Raw genomic sequence first — 21502 nt, 5'->3', positions numbered from 1 at the left:
CCACATCTCTTTTCCCGTCTTCCCTCATTCCACCCTTTCTTGCTTGCAGGCAGTTTAGAAAGGAAAGAGCTGGAAGTTAATCCAGGAAAGCCTCTCTCCTGTGCTGTCCCCAGCCAGCTCCTGGCTCATCCCCAGCCTTTCCTGCCCCTGGAGCCGTGGAGATGAGCAGGAGAGCTCAAAATCCTCTTTATGGTGAAAGAGAAACACGGCCAAGAGTTTCTTATCGATGCAATCAAAGTTTAAACAGTCAAAGAGGAGTTTTTAGCTCAGATTTGGATTGTGGAAAAGGAAAACTGTCCCCTCACAGCTGTGTGTGCTTGACCTCGGCATCTCACACCGAGCGAGGAAATGAAAAACATTGGGAAAATGACTTAACTAAGTCAAACCAAAGCTGGGAGAAGGCTGAAGTGCACTCAGGAGGTGCAAAACCCTCCAGTAAACACCACCAGCATCTTTCCAGAGGTCTGGAAAACTTAGTGCCCAACTCAAGTTCTGGCAACACCAACAAGCCTACCCAGCACTGGCAGCTGTGGTCCAGGATGGATCCACATGGTGCTGCCAGGGGGAATGAGAGCAGCCAAAGGTGTGGTGGGAGCTGATGGGTGCTTTTATTACACCAGGTGTGACATCCTCCCTCCATCCCCACTGGGATGGGGATAAATGAGAGTTTAACACCATCCTTTTAACCATTCCATAGCTGTTTCTCCTGCTACTTTCCCCTCCACACCCCTCTCCCCACTTTTTCCATCCGTGCCCAGTGTGGAGTCTCAGTGCATTCATTGCCTGGCGTGGGGACCATCCACAGGGCTGGGGGCTGCTGGGGGGTCAGTCCAGCTGGGACAGGACTGGGAAGCCACCAGTGTCCTTGGGAACAAAGCCTGTGGCGCTGGGGACATGCATCCCTCCTGAGGGATGGCCTTGGTCCCTGTGCATCCACGGGGAGGTGATGGATTCGTCCTCTGTTTCTACGCAGGGATGATGGATCCAGCCCCTGCCTCCCCAGTGTGATGATGAACCTGCGGAGATTTGCTGGATCCTTGGGAAAATGATGGATCAGTCCCCTGCCTCCACAGGGTGTTGGTGGATCCACAGGAGGGTGCTGGGTCTGTCCTCTGTGCCCACGGGGTGCCGTGGGACAGCTGCCCACGGTAGCAGCTCCCTCCCGTGCAGAGGAAGATGCTCAGGGCCATGCCCAGCAGGGCGAGGCTCCCCAGGATCAGCCCCAGCACCAGCGGAGCGTGCGGTCGGCCGCTGACTTTTCCTGCAAGAGGCGAGAGGGACAGAGGTGATGACTGGGCCACCCCACCGTGTCCCTGTCCCCAGCCCCAGCCCCACCGCTGACCCATCCTGGCGCTCTGAGCCTGCAGGAGGCTGACACAGGTGGTGTTGAGGAAATACTGCAGGTCCTGGGTGGTTATGGGGTATTTCATCAGCTGGGCCTGGGCGAAGGTGGCCACCGGGAGCTCTCCGGGCCAGCGCCGCTCCCAGGTGGCACTGGGGACATGGAAGCTCAGGAACGCCGTCCTGTTGAGGGTCACCTCGTAGAAGCTCTGGGCTGTGCCGTTGGGGAAGAGGCTGCAGCCGAGGTGGCAGGACAGGTAGTTGGTGACTGCGGGGACAGAGGGAGGGGACAAGGTCACCACACTGCCACCCTCAGCACCCCGTGGCCCTCCCAGCAGCAAACTGGCCTCAGCCTCATGCCACCCCCAGCTCTGCTTCCCCTCGCTTTGGCCACAGCAGTGACTTTTCCAGCGGCCAGGATTATTTTCCCTCCCTTATCTCCAAACAGCATAGCTCTGGTTTGACAGAGAGGGAGGTTTTGGGCACAGAGCTGCTCGTGGCTCTCACGGATGGAGTACAGGGACACCAGGAGGGGCAGGGCAGGTCAAGCCAGAGACCCTGCGGTGACACCAGGCTGCCCCAGGGGTACAGCTGGGGCAAAAGTGGAGCTGGGGCAAAACCAGTGGAAAGGAAAAAAAGGAAAGGAAAGGAAAGGAAAGGAAAGGAAAGGAAAGGAAAGGAAAGGAAAGGAAAGGAAAGGAAAGGAAAGGAAAGGAAAGGAAAGGAAAGGAAAGGAAAGGAAAGGAAAGGAAAGGAAAGGAAAGGAAAGGAAAGGAACTAAGCTTGTGAAGTGGAGCAGGCAGGAGCACGAAACCATCGCCAGCAGCGTCCCACAGCTCCCACAAGCTGCAGGATGCAGGCAGGGAGCAGGTGGGATGCAGGCAGGTGTAAGTGGGATCCAGGCGGGATGCAGGCAGAGCACAGGGAAGGAGCAGGAAGGGTTCCCACACCTCACCCCCCACAGGCTGCAGCCTCCAGCCCTTTTCCAGAGGAGCAGCAACAGGTTGAGCATCATCCCATCAGTTCCCAGGGTAAGAAATTCCCAGCTCCACAGAAGGGTTCCCCTTGCCCACAGAGAGGTTTTGCACATGGCCACATCCCCATCCCTTTGCCCACCTGTCCCTGGAGAGCCCCCCCTGTGCCCTGGCAGCACGGGAGAGGCTCCCCTTCCCCAGGGGACTGGGCCCTGTCCCCGGGTACCACTCACAGTTGGTGGGTCTCTCCTTGTTGAAGAGCTGCACCAGCTGCCTGAAGGTCCTCAGGTAGGCGATCACCTCGTTCTGCCGCCGGGCCCAGGCGTCCGGAGGCTCCAGCGGGAGCACCTGGGTGACGTTAAGCTCGTCCAGGAGGTGGCTGAGCTCCCCGTTCAGGCTGGCGTTCCCCCAGAACATGGAATTGCCCTTGTAGACTCGCGTCAGCTGCAGCATGGTGAAGGCGAGCGGAGCTGCGGGAGACGTGGGGACATCACCCACCGCTCCGTCACCCCCCGCCATCCCCGATGTCCCCGAGCACCGCCGTGTCCCTGCCTTACCCGCCTGCTCCGCCGCGCAGCCCAGGGCCCCGCAGAGCAGCAGCAGCAGCAGCAGCAGCATGGTGGGGACGCGCTGGTGGCACCACGGCTGGCCCGGCACGGAGTTCGGCGTGGGGACCGCGCCGGGGACGCGCTGGTGGCCCCACGGCTGGCTCATGGGATGTTAAGCGGGCCGGGGAGGTGGGGCAGTGGGAGGAGGAGAGCGGGACTCCGGCCAGGTCTCTCCCATTTCCTTAACCCGAGCCACCCGCACCCTTTCCCTGCCGGATATGCCAGAGGATGCAGGATGAGGCTCCAGCCTCTGCCCGGCACACATTGAATTGGGCGAGCAGCCAGCGCCTGACTCAGTTTCCCCATCCCTTGGCTGGGCACGGTCCGATCCCACTCTCCTGGGGGATGTGGGAGACCAGGGGGACACGGGGATATGGGGACCATTCCCAGGGAAGGGGGAGGAGTGGAGGGAGCAGCCTCCCAGCTGTGGGCATCCAGCAACAGGAACCTCTCCCTGGAAAGGGTGACACTGGGGAGCTGAGCTGGGCTGTGGGCATGAGAAATCCGTGGCAGGGCTTCCCCCACGGGTTTGTGTTTTAATTACACCTGAAACAATCACAATTTGAAAATCTGGAAATGAGAAATTTCTAGTAAAAGCTCCAGCTCGTCTCCTTAGCAGAGCATGGCACAGCCTGGGGTGGCACCTAATGGCATCACACAGCCTGCTGTGGCATGGAATACAGTCATGGAATGCTCTGGGTGGGAAGGGACACCTTCCACTGTCCCAGGCTGCTCCAAGCCCTGTCCAGCCTGGCCTGGAACACTTCCAGGGATTCAGGGGCAGCCACAGCTTCTCTGGGCACCCTGTGCCAGGGCCTCTCCACCCTCCCAGGGAACAATTCCTTCCCAATATCCCACCTAACCCTGCCCTTTGGCAGTTTGAAGCCATTACCCTTTGTCCAGACCCTTGGAAATAGCCCTCTCCAGCTTCCTTGTTGGCTCCTTCAGGTACTGGAAGGTCACAGTTAGGTCACCTGGAGCCTCTCCTCTCCAGGCTGAACAATCCCAGCTCTCCCAGCCTTCCCTCCCAGCAGAGCTGCTCCATCCCTCTGCTCATCCTGGAGCCTCCTCTGGACTCTCTCCAGCAGCTCCAGCTCCTTGCTGTGCTGGGACAGGGCTGGGGCAGCTCTGCAGGTCTCACCTGAGCAGGGCAGAGGGGCAGAATCCCCCCTTTCCTGCTGCCCACGCTGGGATCAGCCCAGCACAGGAGGAGTTTCTGGGATGGGGCATGGCCAGCCCTCACCACCAGCACCCCCAAGTCCTTCTCCAGGGGCTTCTCCATCTGTTCATCCCCAGCCCACATTGATCCCAGGGCTGTCCCAGCCCAGCAGCAGCACCAGCACTTGGTGGTGTTAAATCTCATGAGATTCCCATGGGTCACTGCTGGAGCTTGTCCAGGTCCCTCTGGATGGCCCTGTCCTTCAGGAATGTCACTGCCCCCTCAGCCTGGTGTCACCTGCCAATCTGCTGAGGGTGGCCTCGATCCCTGTCTGTCAGGGATGTGGAGATTGAATGTCACTGGTCCCAGTATGGAGCCCTGGGACACCACTGGTCACCGATGGCCATCGGGACTCTGAGCCACTGACCCTCTGCAAGTGACCATCCAACCAATTCCTTGTCCATCTAACAGTCCAGCCATGGAATCCAGCTCTCTCCAATGCAGAGAGAAGGATGTTGGGTGGGATTGTGTCCAGGCTTTACAGAAATCCAGATAAATGACATCCACAACCCTTCCCTGGTCCACAGATGGACTCACTCCATCACAGAAGGCCCTGGGTTGCTCTGGCAGGATGTGCCCGCGGTGCAGCCGTGCTGCCTGTCCCGAATCCCCTCCTGTCCTCCCTGCCTCAGCAGAGCTTCCAGGAGGATCTCTCCCATGAATTTCCCAGGCACAAGGAGGAGGCTGACGGGCTGGTAGGTCCCACTTTCCACGCTCCTCCTTTCCACCCTTTTTAAAGATGAGGACAAGGACTCCCTTTTTTCCGGTAACCTGGGACTTGAGGTGACAGCCAGGACCTTTTGAATATTCTGGAGAGCGGCTGGGCAGCTCCATCAGCCGATTCCTTCAGGACTCTGGGATGCACTTCCCGCAGGATGGCGCGGGCCGGGATGGCAGGACATGTGCCCACTGTCCGGCACGACATGGCGCATCGTGTCGCGACACGGCGCGACGTGTCACCCGGTCTGTCGCGGCGCGGCGGCGGGCGGGGCGTGTCCCGGGGCGTGTCCCCCGGTCGGGGCGGGTCCGGGTCCCGGGGCGGGGCGTGTCCCCGGTCGGTGCGTGTCCCGGGGCGTGTCCCGGGGCGTGTCCCCGGTCGGTGCGTGTCCCGGGGCGTGTCCGCGGTGGCGGCGCCGGTGCCGGGAGCGCAGCGATGGCGGCGGCGGAGCTGGAGCGGCTGCGGATGGCGGGGGCCGGGATGGCCATCGCCGTCCTCACCAGCGGCGGCGACGCGCAAGGTGCGCCCGGCGGGGCGGGGGGCTCGGGCCGGGGCCGCGGCCTCCCCGCGTGTCCGTGTCCGTGTCCGTGACCGCCCGGGGCCGGAGCCCGCGGGCCGCGCTCCTCCCCGGGGCGGGCGGATGGAACCCCCTCCCTGTGCCCCCCGCCCGCCGCGCTTCCCCGACCCCGTCACCCTCGGGCCGTGGCCGTGGGAGGGCAGGGGCCCCACGGGGGGAGCCCCACGGAGGGGGTGTTTCGGTCCCCGTCCCCGTTGTCCCCCCCCGGGATAAGGAACTCGCTCCCGGGCAGTTTCTCGTCCACAGGCCCAGCCGTGCGCTGAGTTTTCCCGGTCTCAGCCCACGTGGCTCCCCACCCACTCCAGGGGACACCTCAGGGTCACCTATAGGATCCCATTCCCTGTAGGTCGCTGGGTCCCACGGGGTTCCCCCTGCCGAGGGGACACTTCGGGGTCACCTATGGGATCCCATTCCCTGCAGGGTGCAGGATGCCATGGGAATGTTTCCGCTCATATCTCACTTTTCCAGGCATGAACGCCGCTGTCCGTGCCGTCACCCGCATGGGGATATACGTGGGAGCCAAGGTGTTCCTCATCTATGAGGTTGGGGTACCCCCTGCTCCCCGTGACGTTTGGGGGGATCCACCCCTCTGTGCCAGAGCACCCCTCACCTGCACCCTCTGCTTCTCCGCAGGGCTACGAGGGGCTGGTGGAGGGGGGTGACAACATCAAACAAGCCAACTGGCTCAGCGTCTCCAACATCATCCAGCTGGTGAGGGTCACCGTGCGGCCGCGGGACCCCAGATACATACCAGGCCCCCAAACACGCGTGACGAGCCGCGTGTCCCGTTCTGTCCCCAGGGCGGGACGGTGATCGGCAGTGCCCGCTGCAAGGCCTTCACCACACGTGCAGGACGGCTCCGGGCCGCCCGCAACCTGGTGGAGCACGGCATCACCAACCTGTGCGTCATCGGCGGCGACGGCAGCCTCACCGGCGCTGACATCTTCCGCTCCGAGTGGGCCGGGCTGCTGGAGGAGCTGGTCCGGGACGGTGGGTGAACCCCTTCCAACCCCCGGGTGGGTAGATGGAGACCTGCAGGGTGATGAGGTCGAGAGGGTCACCCCGGTGCAGTGACCCCAACGAGGGCTGTGCTCCAGCTCTGGGATAGGGGGATGTGAGCGCCCTGAAATGATCGGTGTGGTGGCTGTGACCCCCCAGGGCAGATCAGCGAGGAGGTGGCGCGGGAGAACTGCCGCCTGAACATCGTGGGGCTGGTGGGCTCCATCGACAACGACTTCTGCGGCACCGACATGACCATCGGCACCGACTCGGCGCTGCACCGCATCATGGAGGTCATCGACGCCATCACCACCACGGCGCAGAGGTGAGCGGGACAGGGCTGGGGGTCAGGGTGGTACCACCCCGGACATCACACCCACCCACCTCCTTCTCTCCCTGCCCGTGTCCTTGCAGCCACCAGCGGACCTTCGTGCTGGAGGTGATGGGTCGCCACTGCGGGTAAGCCCCCATGGGTGGGGAAGCCCACCGGTGGGACGGGATGCCACGTTTTGGGGCTGGCACTGCCACTGCTGTGTCCCCCCAGGTACCTGGCGCTGGTGTCCGGCTTGGCCTCAGGCGCCGACTGGCTCTTCATCCCTGAATCCCCTCCGGAGGACGGCTGGGAGGACCTCATGTGCGAGAGGCTTGGGGAGGTGAGGGGGAGTTCCTACCATCCCATCCCCTGTTTTCCCCCGGGGAGTCCCCGCATGGCCCCACGAAGCTTCGGGAGCCGCCGCCATTGTCCCTGTGAACCGGGGCACTCAGCCGAGCGCAAATCCAGCCCTCGCGTGCCAGGGGCAGCGCTGGCTCGGGGGCTCGGCTGCCCGTGACCTGAGCCACCCCCGGGGCAGCACGGCTGGCGGGGAGGGGAGGGGAGGGGAGGAGAGGGGAGGGGAGGGGAGGGCACTCGCATGTGGCCCACGGTGAGTTTGGGCTGAGCCGCGGTGGCCGTTTGTCCTCCCCTCGTGCCAGACGCGCAGCCGGGGCTCGCGGCTCAACATCATCATCATCGCCGAGGGTGCCATCGATCGCAGCGGCAAACCCATCTCCTCCAACTACGTGAAGGACGTGAGTGACCTCCCCGGCGCCACCCTGGCACTCACGGACACCAGTGGGTCCCCGGTGTGACGTCCCCTCTTCCCCACAGCTGGTGGTGCAGCGCCTGGGCTTCGACACGCGGGTCACTGTCCTTGGCCACGTGCAGCGCGGAGGGACCCCGTCTGCCTTTGACCGTGTGCTGGTAGGTCCAGGGCAGGACACGGAGAGGGGGAGCCCTGCTCCTGCCACCCCTCTGCCCAATGGAAAGGATTTGCTAGCTGGGATGAGGCTCGGATGCACCCATTTCTCCTCATTTACTCCAAATTTCTTGGATTTTTAAATAAACCAGCAGCTTTCCAGCAGTGAATCAGCAGCCACATGTATACAAGCCTGTGGGAGCATCCCTGAGCATCCCACCCATCTGGCACTGGTGGTCCCAGTGTCACAGGTGCCCCTGTCCCTTTGCAGAGCAGCAAGATGGGGATGGAGGCGGTGATGGCGCTGCTGGAGGCCACGCCGGACACCCCGGCCTGCGTGGTGAGCCTCTCCGGGAACCAGTCGGTGCGGCTGCCGCTCATGGAGTGTGTGCAGGTGGTGAGTACCAGGGAATTCGAGTGGGGGTCCCACTCCCTCCCTGCGACCATGGGTGTCACAGTGCTGCATCTTTCTCCTGGCCCTAGACAAAGGATGTACAGAAGGCCATGGATGAGAAGAGGTTTGACGAGGCCATCCAGCTCCGTGGCAGGTGATGAGCAGGGACCAGGATTGGGGTAGACATCTCTCTTGGATGGGAGCTTCTCCTGCAGCCAGAAGGGTGTCCCCAGTCACACGCCAGGGGCACGGGGGAGACTCCCCCTTGTCCCAGACGTGCCTTGGGCACATGTCACCATGTCCTTACAGGAGCTTTGAGAACAACTGGAACATCTACAAGCTGCTGGCGCACCAGAAGCCAGCTCAGGAGAAGGTGAGGGGTGATGGGGAGCAGCGGGGGACACCATCCCTGCCTTGGGGACGCGCAGGGATGTGCTGTCCCCATCCCTTTCCCCACAGAGCCCCTTCAGCATGGCCATCCTGAATGTGGGAGCGCCGGCCGCCGGCATGAACGCCGCCGTTCGTTCGGCCGTGCGCATTGGCATCTGCCAGGGACACACCATCTACGTGGTGAACGATGGCTTTGAGGGCCTGGCCAAGGGGCAGGTAAGGGGGATTGGGAGCCACAGGTATCCTGGGGTGTGGGCTTGGGCTTGGAGGGGGTGCTGGGAGGCTCTTCCTGCCCCTAACCTGGTGCCGCTGCCCACAGGTCCGCGAGGTGGGCTGGCATGACGTGGCAGGATGGTTGGGCCGCGGCGGCTCCATGCTGGGCACCAAGCGGTGAGTGCAGCCCTGGGGACAGGGGTGTAGGGGAGGGGTGTCCCCACCATCCTCACCCCACTGTCTGCCCCTTTCCCCACCGCAGGACACTGCCTAAGACCTGCATGGAGAAGATCGTGGAGAACGTGCGCAAATTCAACATCCAGGGGCTGCTGGTCATCGGGGGCTTCGAGGTGCGGTGGAACCCTCGGTTCAGCAGGGGCTGTGTGGCTGAGGGCATTCCAAAAGAACCTTTTTGGGATGCGATGCCGATCCCTCCACTGCTCACAGGCATACGAGGGGGTGCTGCAGCTGGTGGAGGCGCGTGGGCAGTACGAGGAGCTCTGCATCGTCATGTGCGTCATCCCCGCCACCATCAGCAACAACGTGCCCGGCACCGACTTCAGCCTGGGCTCCGACACGGCCGTCAACGCCGCCATGGAGGTGTGGGACATGCACAGGGACAGCTCATGGGGCTGTCCCGCTCCACCACCCGCCATCGTGGCGTGGGATGGCCAAGGTCCCATGCTGGGAAGCAAAGGTAGCTTTCCCTAGTGTGACCCCCTCTTCTCTGGGCGCAGAGCTGCGACCGCATCAAGCAGTCGGCCTCGGGCACCAAGCGCCGCGTGTTCATCGTGGAGACCATGGGTGGCTACTGTGGCTACCTGTCCACTGTCACCGGCATCGCCGTGGGCGCCGACGCCGCCTACGTCTACGAGGATCCCTTCACTATCCACGACTTGAAGGTGAGCAGGGAGGAGCAGATCTCTGGCTGAAATCAGAAGGAAAATTGGGAGAGGGAGGGCTCCAGAGCAGGGCAGGAGCTGGAGGAGTGTGGCCAAGCCCTGTGAAGATGCTGGGTTGATGTCAGGAGCAGAGGGCTGCAGGATGGCTGCCGGCATCCTGGTGTTCATCTTGCAGGCCAACGTGGAGCACTTGACCGACAAAATGAAGACGGATATCCAGAGAGGGCTGGTGCTGCGGTGAGTTGGGGGCCCTTGGGGACAGTTGCTGCAAACCCCAGCCCTATGCAGGGAGCAAGGCCGGAGCTGTGCCATTCCCGTGGCCAGAGAGGGTCCCTGGGCACCGTGAGGTTTGGCACCGTGGGCACGCTCTCGGCCGTGGGGACACTGGATGCGTCTGCTGCCGTCCCCAGGATCCTCCTGGGGACACAGGCTGGGGCTCTGGGCCTCAGTGAGAGCAAAAAAGGTGTTATGGGAAACAAAGGGGGACCCCTTGGGGATGCCAGAGGAAGGAGCAGCCCCCCAAGCCCTTCCCTCTGCTCCCCAGTAATGAGAAGTGCCACGAGCACTACACCACCGAGTTCCTCTACAACCTCTACTCCTCCGAGGGCAAAGGCATCTTCGACTGCAGGATCAACGTCCTGGGCCACCTCCAGCAGGTACAGGGGACAGGGTGACATGGGCCACGCTGGCCCTGAGAGCTGGGCAGGCTTGACATCCCCATTTCTTTGTCCCCAGGGGGGAGCCCCAACCCCCTTTGATCGGAACTACGGGACCAAGCTGGGAGTAAAGGCGGTGCTGTGGATGTCAGAGAAGCTGCAGCAAGTGTACAGCAAGGGTGAGCCGAGGGCTGGGGATCCCACAGGGGGTGGGGGAGGCTGGTGGCTGCTGCTCCAGGCTTGGCCCCAGTGAGGTGGCCAAGGTCAGCAGTGTCCCCATCCCAGGGCGTGTGTTTGCCAACTCTGGAGACACTGCCTGCGTGATTGGGCTGCGGAAGAAGGTGGTGGCCTTCAGCCCCGTGACGGAGCTCAAGAAGGTCACAGATTTTGAGTAAGTCCTCGTGCCCCAGCGATTCACTGGCTCCTGGGGGGATCTTCCTGGCGTGTCCCCTCTAGAGCTGTGTCCCCCTGCACAGGCACAGGCTGCCCCAGGAGCAGTGGTGGCTGAACCTGCGGCTGATGCTGAAGATGCTTGCCAACTACCAGATCAGCCTGACCGAGTACATCTCGGGGCAGATGGAGCACGTCACCCGCCGCACCCTCAGCATCGAGAAGGGCTTCTAGTCCCACCAGCCTGACCCACAGCTCCCGCCGTGTCCTCTCCGTGCCCACGTGCTGCTGGGGGAGCACCGTGTCCCCCCTGTTCTCAGTAGCCCTGTAGCTTTGCCATCGACCCCTAACAGCAGGCAGAGCCTGGTGCTGGCTCCCAGAATGGCACAATCATGCCTCGAATCACTGCTGCGGGTTCTGGTCCCTGTGCGGATGCAGAAGAGTTGCTTGAGCCCAGCCGTGCAGCCCAGACCCTTAATCTTCCCTTAATAGTTTATTATTATTTAATGATGGGGTATTTTGAGTCCTTACTTAGCGGCTTGACCGCCTGAGCCAACTGCTGCTGCTTGTAGTCGCCTGCCCCGCGTGCGGGAGGAGTGAGGAGGATGCGGAGCCATCCCGGAGTGGGTCGGAGCTGCTCCCGGGGGCTTCTGGCTGCCCCTGAGCCCTGGTGAAGCTCCATCCCCCGTGGGGGTCTCGAGGGCTGAGCACAGGGGTCCTGGCGAGCCCCTCTCCCCTTGCATGACGCTTGGCTGTGACTGTCACCACGTGGCCACAGGCACCGTGTCACCTCACCGCTGCTCCGTGCGCCCCGATCCCGCACTGCCTGCGGCGCTGCTCCTCTCCTCTAGAGATAAAACCTGCTGGAGCCAAACCTGCCTCCTGGAGTGGTCATTGCGGGGGGAAAGGGCGGCAGGATGGGGCAGGGATACGCAAAGCCTGATGGTTTTCCCAAGCCAGGTTAATGCTGGGCCAGGGGGTTTCCTGGTTTTGTGTATCCTCAAAGCCTGGGAAGAGTGGGACCACAGGCAGCTTCTCCTCCCTGACCAGGTCATGGTGAGTGCAAGCTCAGCATCCTTTCCCATCTGGGAATTGCGAAAGGCTTCACAATTCCAGAGGAAAATCACTCAGTTCCCACCTTCAATGGAAGCACCAAAGGGCTTTAGGGTGGTGCTGTGCTTGTTTGTGAGGCAGTTTCTCAGGGTGCCGGCCAAGTGTGCCGGCCTGGCCGAGCTCTGCGCACTCAGGCTGTGCCAGACAGCCACAGAGAGCCTTTCCCAGGCCACTTCCCTCCTGGGGCTGTCGGCTGACGCTCCAGCCTCCGGGACAGTGCCAGCACCAGGATGCATCAGTCTTTTGGGGTCAAACATGCCGTTATTTTGTCCTCCCCATGGAGCTGTCCCCAAGTGAAAGTTCCCCCTGACTTGCCCCCTGGCCTTCTGTGATGGAGTGAGTCCATCAGTGGACCAGGGAAGGGTTGTGGATGTCATTTATCTGGATTTCTGTAAAGCCTGGACACAATCCCACCCAACATCCTTCTCTCTGCATTGGAGAGAGCTGGATTCCATGGCTGGACTGTTAGATGGACAAGGAATTGGTTGGATGGTCACTTGCAGAGGGTCAGTGGCTCAGAGTCCCGATGGCCATCGGTGACCAGTGGTGTCCCAGGGCTCCATACTGGGACCAGTGACATTCAATCTCCACATCCCTGACAGACAGGGATCGAGGCCACCCTCAGCAGGTTGGCAGGTGACACCAGGCTGAGGGGGCAGTGACATTCCTGAAGGACAGGGCCATCCAGAGGGACCTGGACAAGCTCCAGCAGTGACCCATGGGAATCTCATGAGATTTAGCACCACCAAGTGCTGGTGCTGCTCCTGGGCTGGGACAGCCCTGGGATCAATCTGGGCTGGGGATGAACAGATGGAGAAGCCCCTGGAGAAGGACTTGGGGGTGCTGGTGGTGAGGGCTGGCCATGCCCCATCCCAGAAACTCCTCCTGTGCTGGGCTGATCCCAGCGTGGGCAGCAGGAAAGGGGGGATTCTGCCCCTCTGCCCTGCTCAGGTGAGACCTGCAGAGCTACCCCAGCCCTGTCCCAGCACAGCAAGGAGCTGGAGCTGCTGGAGAGAGTCCAGAGGAGGCTCCAGGATGAGCAGAGGGATAGAGCAGCTCTGCTGGGAGGGAAGGCTGGGAGAGCTGGGATTGTTCAGCCTGGAGAAGAGAGGCTCCAGGTGACCTAACTGTGACCTTCCAGTACCTGAAGGAGCCAACAAGGAAGCTGGAGAAGGACTTTGGACAAGGGCCTGGAGCGTCAGGCCAAGGGGAAATGGCTTCCCACTGCCGCAGGGTTAGATGGGATATTGGGAAAGAATTGTTCCCTGGGAGGGTGGTGAGGCCCTGGCACAGGGTGCCCAGAGAAGCTGTGGCTGCCCCTGGATCCCTGGAAGTGTTCCAGGCCAGGCTGAACAGGGCTTGGAGCAGCCTGGGATAGTGGAAGGTGTCCCTGCCTGTGGCAGGGGGTGGAATGAGATTGCCTTTCAGGTCCCTTCCCACCCAAAACTATTCCATGATTCCATGATTTCAGTGCTTTTCCCCCTACTGGATACATTTTAGGCTTTGGAGGAAGATAGGAATTATTGTCTCTTCCCTGCCAGAGCTGGATACATGAAGTGGCAGACCTTGCTGACGGAGGCAGAAAGAACTAATATCTGCTCTGGGGACCCCAGACAGACCTGGCTTCTCCTGGAGCTGCATTTCCTGGGTTGGACATGGGCTCTTCCAGTGTCCCATGTGCCACTCCTCTTTGAGGGAGCCCCAGCCCACTCCTTGCCTCCCTCCCTCCCTCAGCCATGGACCTCACACCTGCCTCACCATCAGAGGCCTCTCAGCGTCCCTGAGGATGGTCTGAAGAGAAGTGGATCTGCACAGCCGCTGGCATTTTCCACAGCTGGGAATCATCTGCATTCACCGCTCGATATTCCCGGCTGAGGCAGGGCAGGGTGAGAGCAGGTCACATGGAAAATCTGTCGGCAGCACAGCCCTGCAGCAGCCAGGTCTAGGGTGTGAATGGGGACAGGGTTGTCCCCAGGCTCAGAGCAGCTGCACATTGAGGGACAGGAGTCATTGTAGCCCTCACACCTCATTTCCACCAAAAAAACACCTGGAGGACCAAATTCCTGCGGGAAAATGGACAAGTACAGCCACTGCATCCCCAGGATGAGCAAGAGGGAACACGACTGTACTCCCAGCACATCCTGCCCACCCTGAAATGGGGGCAGAGCAGAACTCCAGGAGCATCCTGCAGTGGGAAGGCAGGCTGCCAGGGCCCCGGAGGGGCTGCACTTCCACTGGGGTTTGCAGGGATGCTGCAAGGAGCAGTTGGGAGCTCCGAGGGCAGCACCAGCAGCAGCCAAGGATGACGAGCACGGCACGTAGGCAGTGAGCAGCCTGACTTCCCCAGAAACTGTGTCAGAGTGGCCTCAAGGGCACGGTGATTGCTCCACCAGCCCCATGACCAACGAGTCCTGATGGACGTTTCCTTTGATCACTCGCATTCCAGAAAAGCTGGGGGCTCCAGCTCACCCCAAGAACAGCTCCCCTGTTCCCTGACATGGACAGGCCAGGAGCCTGGGAGAAGACTTGCCCTCAGCAGGGTGAGTCTCCCAGGCCCTGGCTGTCAAGGGAAGTGTGGGACATCATAAATCACACAACTGCAGCTGGGTTTAACGCAGAAGGCAAGAACGAAGGTCATTGGAGGAGTTAAAGGCATCGGCAAATCTCCCCCCAAGTGGCAAAGGTCAAACTATGTCCCTTCCCACCAAGGTCAGGCCTGTGGAGAGGGGGCTGTCACCATCCCTGAGGAGCATTCCTTCCCAGCAGCACGGCCTGGACACTGCATAAAGAGGGAGAGGGGGGCCATGAAAAGGCCACGTCGCCACTGCAGCACTGGGAGGCACAGAGGGCTCATGTCCTGTGTCTCAGGGCCATCATCTTGCCCAGGTGGCTCTGCACTGAGCCTTCCTCACCACCTCTTTTGCTGTCTGCCCTTGCTGTGGTTGCAAGAAGGTTCCCAGTCAGCCCAGTGCCCCTGCAGAGCATTGCTGGGAGCAGGCTCACCGTTTCAGAGATGCAGTGAAGCGGGAAGGCTCCCAGCCCGCCTCCTGCTCCACAGGGCTCACAATGCACTCCCTGAACCAGAGGTAATGGAGCAGTGCCCCCAGCCAGGCCTTTGCTGAACTCCAGCCACCACTTACACGGCCTTGAGGGATAATTGGGTTTATTTGGTGTGTCACAACAGTTTAGGTTGTATTTAACAGCTCTGTAAAACTTGGTAAATGCAGTTTTATCAGTTAAAGAGCAACACCCACCCCCTGATGCCTGTGCAAAGCAGGCAGCAGCGCTCAGGGCCTTTTAACTGGGATGTTTCCTTAAACTGCTCTAATGCCTGCAGGGAATGTTGGGGTGAGAGGACAGCTGAGCATTCAGGATGTGGGAGTCATTTCTGGTTCACCTAGGCTGCTCCCAGCTTTCCTCTGGGCTGCTCTGAGCTTTCCTTTGGACTGCCTGACCACCACAGCAGACACTGTGTGCGCCAGCAAGAACCTGAGAAAGTCAGCCAGGAGCTGGAAGATAAATTAATAACTGGACATTGACCTTCACAACCTGCACCAGACAGTTCTTGGTGACCATCTCAGGCAATGTTTCCCTGTCAGACTTCACCAAACCAAATCTCTATGGTACAAACTGCCCACAGAGGTGCTGTGCACCCCCCAGGCTGGCTGAGGGTCAGAGCCCTTCCCAGCCATCAGCAGGCTCTGCTCCCCCTTGGATCACACAGCACCTCTGGCTGCAGCCCTGCTCCCTTCTGCTTTGCTGCTTTGCCTTCAGCTCCCATCCAAGGGCCCCAGCAGGATACAAACAGTGACAGAGCCAGCTGCACATGTAGGAAAACTCCAGAAAAGGAGCATCTCATCCCAACCCCTCACAGGGGAAGCAGAGCAGGGAGCACCAAGGCTTTGGCTGCAGCCAGGGCTGTGTGGGCAGGACAGTGCCACAGGGCTGGGGCTCCAGGGAGGCTGGAAAGGGGATGGGCGTTGTCACTCCTCCTGCAGCTCCTTCTTCTGGAAGGCCTGGAGCCTCCTCGCCACCGTCTGCTGGATGATCTCCAGCCCCTCTGCATCCAGTTCCTTCATGAGAAGCAGGATGGCATTCAGGACATTGTTCTGTCGGGATAAGGCAGACACTGCTTTGTACCAGCCAGGCAGGACAAGGACACTTGATTTTCCCTGCTCTCTAGGAACTCCTCCCCCACCACCACCACCACCACCACCACCACTGTGAGCAGTTGGGAACAGCCACCTGCAGCCACAGAAGCAGGACTAACAACCAAGCCCTCGGGGCAAACACAGGCAGAGCCTGCATGTGGCACGTGACAGGGCTGGAATGCAGGACCAACCTATCCACCCAGTCCTGCGCAGGCTGCCCACAGCCTCTGGCTCCCTGCCACGCTCCAGCCTGCCTTCTGCAAGGAAAGGCACATTCAGGAGTGGCTGCCCTCGCTCCACAGCATGTGTAGGATGGGAAAGGACAGGAGCCCTCTGCTCTGAGGAATGAGAGCTGGTGGAATCACCAGAAGGGACCCTTAAAGGTCCCCAGCCCAGCCCTGCCACCACCACAGGACCACTGCCAACACTGGGCCTTGGCTCTGTCAAACCATGCCTTGAAAAACTCCAGGGAGGATTCCTCAGCCTAAATCACTGTCCTTCTAGGGAGAATCTTTTGCACAACATCCAACCTGAACCTCTTCAGCTGTGATGGGGGATCATTTCCCCCTTCTTTAATGGTCAGAACCTGTAGTGCTGCTCTAGACAGCTAATGCAGAGTGAAGCAGTGCAGGTTAGATCTTGTTCTGCTGATTGATGCAACAGCACCGAGTCCAGTACTCAGCAATTCCCAGCTGAATCACCAAAATCCAGATTCATCCAAGGCTACAAGGATGGAGGGGGCTGAGGAACCACCTAAACTTTCTGTTCAGCATCCCCTTCCCAAGGTTTGATCCTCCTCTTGTTAAAGAAACACTTCCTAATGTCCAGTCTGGACCTCCCCTGGCACAGCTTTGAACCATTCCCATCTCTCCTATTGCTGGATCCCAGGGACAAGAGCTCAGCACCTCCCTGCCCAGGAAGCTGCAGAGGGGAATGAGGTTACCCCTCAGCCTCCTTCTCTCCAGATCAGACAAACCCAGAACCCTCAGCTGCTCCTGGACATTTCTTCCAGCCCTGGCATCAGCTCTGTTCCCCTCCTCTGGACATATCCAAGGCTCTTCACATCCTTCTCCAATGCTGTGGCTCAGCCCCACACACAAGGAAAATTTGGTTTTTGAAAGATACTCACTCTCTTCTTGTGGCTGCAGTCTGTCTCTTGAGGGGAAAATGAGGCATATTTATCCCTGGGAGCAGGCTTCATATCAAGCTCCTCCTGAGTTTTGCTGAAAAAAGGGAGGAAAAGCAAATGTTATTATGACCAGCTGGGAGAACCTTCCTCTGCCAGGAAGGCAGAAGCCAATTCTTCCTCATCATGGGCAACCATGCAAGGAGTATCCAGCTGGAGGACTCCAGGAATGGACTGGAGCTCCCAGATCAGAGAGGATCCATCCCTGCCTGCACATGCAGCTGATGAGCTCGAGTCACCCCCCACAGCAGAGCCTGTTTGGCAGACAGAGAACCAGCCCCACCAGTGCCACCAAACCAGCACAGCTCCACCACGGTAACTGAACAACAGGAACCTGCACCAGCTTCAGGCCTGGCCCTTTGGAATATCAGGGTCCTTTCCTGCTGCACACAAGTTCAGCCCAGAAATGCTAGCAGCTCCCCAGCCCTCACTTTGTCTCCTCCAGGCTGCAGCTGAGCAGCTCGCTCTCGGGCTCTGTGGTGGATCCAACAGCGCTGGAGGCAGTGGACTCAGACCAGCCGTTCTCCACGCTCCTCCTGGCCGGCGGGGCTGTGATCTCCACACCATCCACCAGGGCCTGCGACAGCTCTTCCTCTGTCACAGCTGCAAAGGCCACAACAAAAGCCTGTTGCTATGAACTGCAACAGCCCAGGGGAATGGCATCTCTAACGGGGCACGTTCTGCTGCTGCAGAGCTGTTCCCAAGGGGTTTGGTCCAAAAATTGTCTGGTATTTTGCTTTCACCCTCCTCCTGCAGTGAAACCTGTGCAGGAGAATGCTGGAAGCAATCACCGACTTCTCAAAGTGAGAAGGGTATCAGGGAGGGATGCAAACATCTTTGCTATTTCTTGTCCCTGGAGAAGGCTCCAAAAGCCACCAAAGTGCTGCTACCAGATAGAAAAAAAAAAAAAAAAAAAGAAGCTTTTCTATAGCAGCAGATCCAGTTATAGAACCTTTGTTTGGCCGCAGCAAAGGAGAGAGCTCTAAAAACCACTAATTAGTGGTACTGTCTGAGCTATAATGAGGCACTCAGTCCTGCTAGCGAAGGGAAGGGAAGGGAAGGGAAGGGAAGGGAAGGGAAGGCGCAGGAGATGCAGATGTGGATGGATAGAGAAGGAGGAAGGAGGAAGAGGAAGCAGATGGGAAGAGGGAAAAGAAAGGGGAAAGGAGAAAACAGCTCTGAAGCACTAGATCTAAATCAACCCCTAACACATCCTGACTCTAGGAAAAATCAAAGGACGCCTTTGAGCGGAGCCAACAGGTGCCTGGTTCTCAGGTGCCCCTGGCCCGGGGCTGTTTGCAGGGGAACTCAGCCCACCCTGGTTGTCGAGCTTCTGCAGGCTGGGCAGGTTGCGCAGCACGGTCATGCGGTAGCGGTGCGGGTCAGGCCCGCAGCAGGGGTTCTCCGCCAGCCACAGCACCCGCAGCCGCGGCAGCGTCTTCAGGTAGAACAGCTCATCCAGGCTCGTGATGTTGTTCTTCCTCAGGTACAGCTCGCTCAGGTTCTGGCACTGGTGCAGCGGCTCGAGGTCTGAGATGCCGTTGACGCTGTGGAGACACGGTCAGAGCCCATCCTGCCCTCGCTGCCCCATCCAGGAAGGAGCACAGCACTTCCCAGCCCCCTTTCCTGCAACAGCCTCACCCCAGCACAGCACAGCAAGGGACATTCAGCTTGTGGATATTTCATCTTTGTCAAAAGAGGGAAGAAATCAAAGAGCTGCCGTTCCCCTCTGCTGAGGATCACAAAGAGCCTCTGCTCCCCCCAAACCTGCCCCCTTTTCTGTAGCAGTTCCTCAGACCCACCCAAGGAGAACCCGTGCAAGATTCCCAAGCTAAAAGACTCAAATTCCCCGGCATTGGCTCCATGGGATTCCTAGGATGGGTGAAAGTTGGGTGTATGGAAAGGAAAAAGCTCTGAAAGACCCATGAAATATTTCAATAAGCATTCTGCTAACAGGCCACGTACAGAGGCCAAGATCCCTGTCCAAACTATGGAATAGAACTTCAGGAGCAGCAATCCTAAGGGGTTTTACCACTTGTCAAAACAGGGAATATTTTGTCAAGGAGCACAGGAATGGGGAAGAGGAACTAGGGAGGGATAATCATTTCTGTATCTCTGCTGCTTGAGAAATGGGGCATGAAGAGCCAGGCAGCTCATACACACAACCACAGCAACATGGGAAGAAACCACCCCCAGGAAAAGGTGATTTCCCTGCCCTCTCCAAAGCTGGCAGACTGGCATTCACCTGAATGTGATGACCTCGATGTTGGGCAAATCCCGGCATATTGATATCTGGGCAGGAAGAGACAGAAACAACAAGCTGGCACTTGTGGAGAAAAATATAAACAAACCAAACTGAAATCACAAAAAGCACGATGAGGAATTTGGGTTTGCTTCAGTCTAACTCAAGTTTAGCAGCACCAGAGATTTTCTGACACAGTGAGTGCAGTGTCAGCACTCCTCCAGCCTCTGCTCAGGAGTGGAATACCAGCAGATACCAGCCAGTGCCACATTGTTCTTCTGCTCCAGCAACTCTGCAGCCTCCACACACAGGAAGGTTCCCTCCCACCCCTGCCAGCCCTCCCCTAGTGAAAGAACCTCATCCAAAATCACAACAGTTAGGACTCAGTGTCCTGCTCTCCGGGGCTCCATGCTGGGCCTTAGAGGGAAATTTTCCAATGTGGAAACAGCAACAAGCCCAATTTTAATGGTGTGAGATGCTAATCAACCCTGAAAAGCCCTGCAGCTCACAGGCACTGGGCCAGCCCAAAGCCAGGCCCTCCCCAGTGCCCTGCCAACCCAATCCCCTCCATGGCATCCCTGTTTCGGCTGCAGGCCCAGGCTCCTCTGGTTCTTCTGGTACTTACATCTGTCAGGTGACTGCCCCTGCAGGAGGAGAGGGGGGTCAGGGGGAGCACAGCAGGGCTGAGCCACCCACTGCTCCCCCACACCCAGGGTCACAGCCCCAGCCCCGGGCCTGGCCCCACCGAACTGCTCCAGCACAATCTGCCATGGGTCTTGTTGTGCCTTCCCTTCCCCAGCCCTGCCCGTTCCCCACTCCTGCCTGCCCTTACCCTGTCCCACCTCCCCATCCCTGCCTGCCACCCAGCCCCATCCCTTCCTGCCCTCCCTCCATCCTCATCTCCCCTCCCCAGACCCATCTGAACCCCTCCCCATCTCTGCCCGTGCCCCCAGCCCCAGCCCTGCCTGTCCCCCCCATCACTGTCCCCTCAGCCTCATCCGGGCCTGTCCCTCCTGCATCCCCGTGCCCCCATTCCCGTCCCTGCCTGTCCCCGGCCCGTGCCAGCCTGTCCCCGCGCCCACCAGCAGTTGAGGCGGCGGACGCCGTCGAGCGCGGCCGCCTTGGCCTGCGCCAGCACGGCCGCCCGGCTCAGCCTCATGCCGGGCCGGGCCGGGCCGCGCCGCGGCTGCAGGGGCGGCACGGCGGCCTCAGGCCCCGCCCGGCCGGGGCGGCTCCGCAGCTCCGGGGCTGGAGTCACCTCCCCCGCTGCCCGCCGCTCCCCGCCCCGCCGCGGGCCCGGCACGGCCGCAGCCCCTGGGCTGCCGCGCTCCGCCCGCCCGAGCGCCGCTGCGGCAACGGGCGCGGGCTGGGGTGGTTATGCGTACGAACGGGTAAAGCCTATTAGTCGTTTAATTATATCTTATTAGAGAATGATTTGTACACAGAGCTACGCCTGTGTGGGTGTGTATTTATGGGAAAGGATCATCACAGAATGGTGGAATGGTTTGGGTTGGATGGGACCTTAAAGCCCATCTTATTCCACTCCCTGCCATGGCAGGGGCACCTTCCACTATCCCAGGTTGCTCCAAGCCCCATCCAACTTGGCCTTGTCCAGGGATGGGGCAGCCACAGTTTTTCTGGGCAACCTGTGCCAGGGCTTGCCCACCCTCACAGGGAAGAAATTTTTTCCTAATATCGAATATAAACCAACTCTCTTTCAATCTGAACACATTCCCCCTTGGAATAACACATAATGAGTGTAAAATTTTATATCTGACTTTACAAATACACCCCTCAATATCCCTGTATCTATATATGTATGAAGCGTGCATAAATAAAATATATCTACCTTTTCTATAATCAGTATATAATTTATGCCCTCTCACCCAACCCTGCCTGCTCCCCATCCACATCCCTGGCCCCCTCTCTCCTCAGTCAGCTCTGAAACATTCCAACAGGTTCCAATATGTTAGATACAAATAAGAGTTAATGACTCTCAGGAATGACTAATACAGCACAACAGTTTCTTACTCCTCTTATCCTATGGGGCAATAAGAAAACTAACACTCACCTTTGAACTAACCTTGGGAGTCAAGTGGTTCAGGACTCGTTTCTACATAGCCAAAGTCCTTCAGGAATCCTCTCCTGGGCTGCTGGATTTCTACACCACCTTATGATGTGGTGTAGAAAAACC

The 21502-nt window shown here is 59.5% G+C and overlaps 3 protein-coding genes across 3 annotated transcripts; 1 reads left to right on the top strand and 2 right to left on the bottom strand.

Annotated features, from left to right (window-relative positions):
- Positions 1-589: 589 nt before the first annotated feature.
- PROCR (protein C receptor) lies at positions 590-3062 on the bottom strand. The gene is made up of 4 exons (XM_085069938.1): positions 2873-3062; positions 2549-2785; positions 1343-1609; positions 590-1261 (listed from the first exon to the last, which is right to left on the bottom strand). The coding sequence occupies exons 1-4, from the start codon at positions 3027-3029 to the stop codon at positions 966-968; spliced, it is 957 nt and encodes a 318-aa protein (XP_084926064.1). The 5' UTR covers positions 3030-3062; the 3' UTR covers positions 590-965.
- A 2158-nt stretch (positions 3063-5220) lies between these two features.
- PFKL (phosphofructokinase, liver type) lies at positions 5221-11490 on the top strand. The gene is made up of 22 exons (XM_085069936.1): positions 5221-5380; positions 5906-5979; positions 6071-6148; positions 6238-6427; positions 6596-6761; positions 6851-6895; positions 6981-7089; positions 7409-7504; positions 7584-7676; positions 7943-8068; positions 8155-8219; positions 8375-8438; positions 8525-8671; positions 8775-8845; positions 8931-9018; positions 9116-9268; positions 9406-9570; positions 9746-9807; positions 10115-10226; positions 10306-10405; positions 10512-10617; positions 10703-11490. The coding sequence occupies exons 1-22, from the start codon at positions 5296-5298 to the stop codon at positions 10848-10850; spliced, it is 2343 nt and encodes a 780-aa protein (XP_084926062.1). The 5' UTR covers positions 5221-5295; the 3' UTR covers positions 10851-11490.
- Positions 11491-14875: 3385 nt separating this feature from the next.
- CFAP410 (cilia and flagella associated protein 410) lies at positions 14876-20539 on the bottom strand. Its single transcript, XM_085069937.1, has 7 exons — positions 20391-20539; positions 19934-19952; positions 19312-19358; positions 18384-18613; positions 17498-17669; positions 17010-17103; positions 14876-15838 (listed from the first exon to the last, which is right to left on the bottom strand). The coding sequence occupies exons 1-7, from the start codon at positions 20465-20467 to the stop codon at positions 15713-15715; spliced, it is 765 nt and encodes a 254-aa protein (XP_084926063.1). The 5' UTR covers positions 20468-20539; the 3' UTR covers positions 14876-15712.
- Positions 20540-21502: the final 963 nt, after the last annotated feature.

Source organism: Lichenostomus cassidix, chromosome 9 (genome assembly GCF_008360975.1).
Source record: "Lichenostomus cassidix isolate B80296 chromosome 9, HeHo_3.0, whole genome shotgun sequence".
Classification (NCBI taxonomy): domain Eukaryota; kingdom Metazoa; phylum Chordata; class Aves; order Passeriformes; family Meliphagidae; genus Lichenostomus; species Lichenostomus cassidix.
This window is presented reverse-complemented; position numbering and strand designations above follow the sequence as displayed.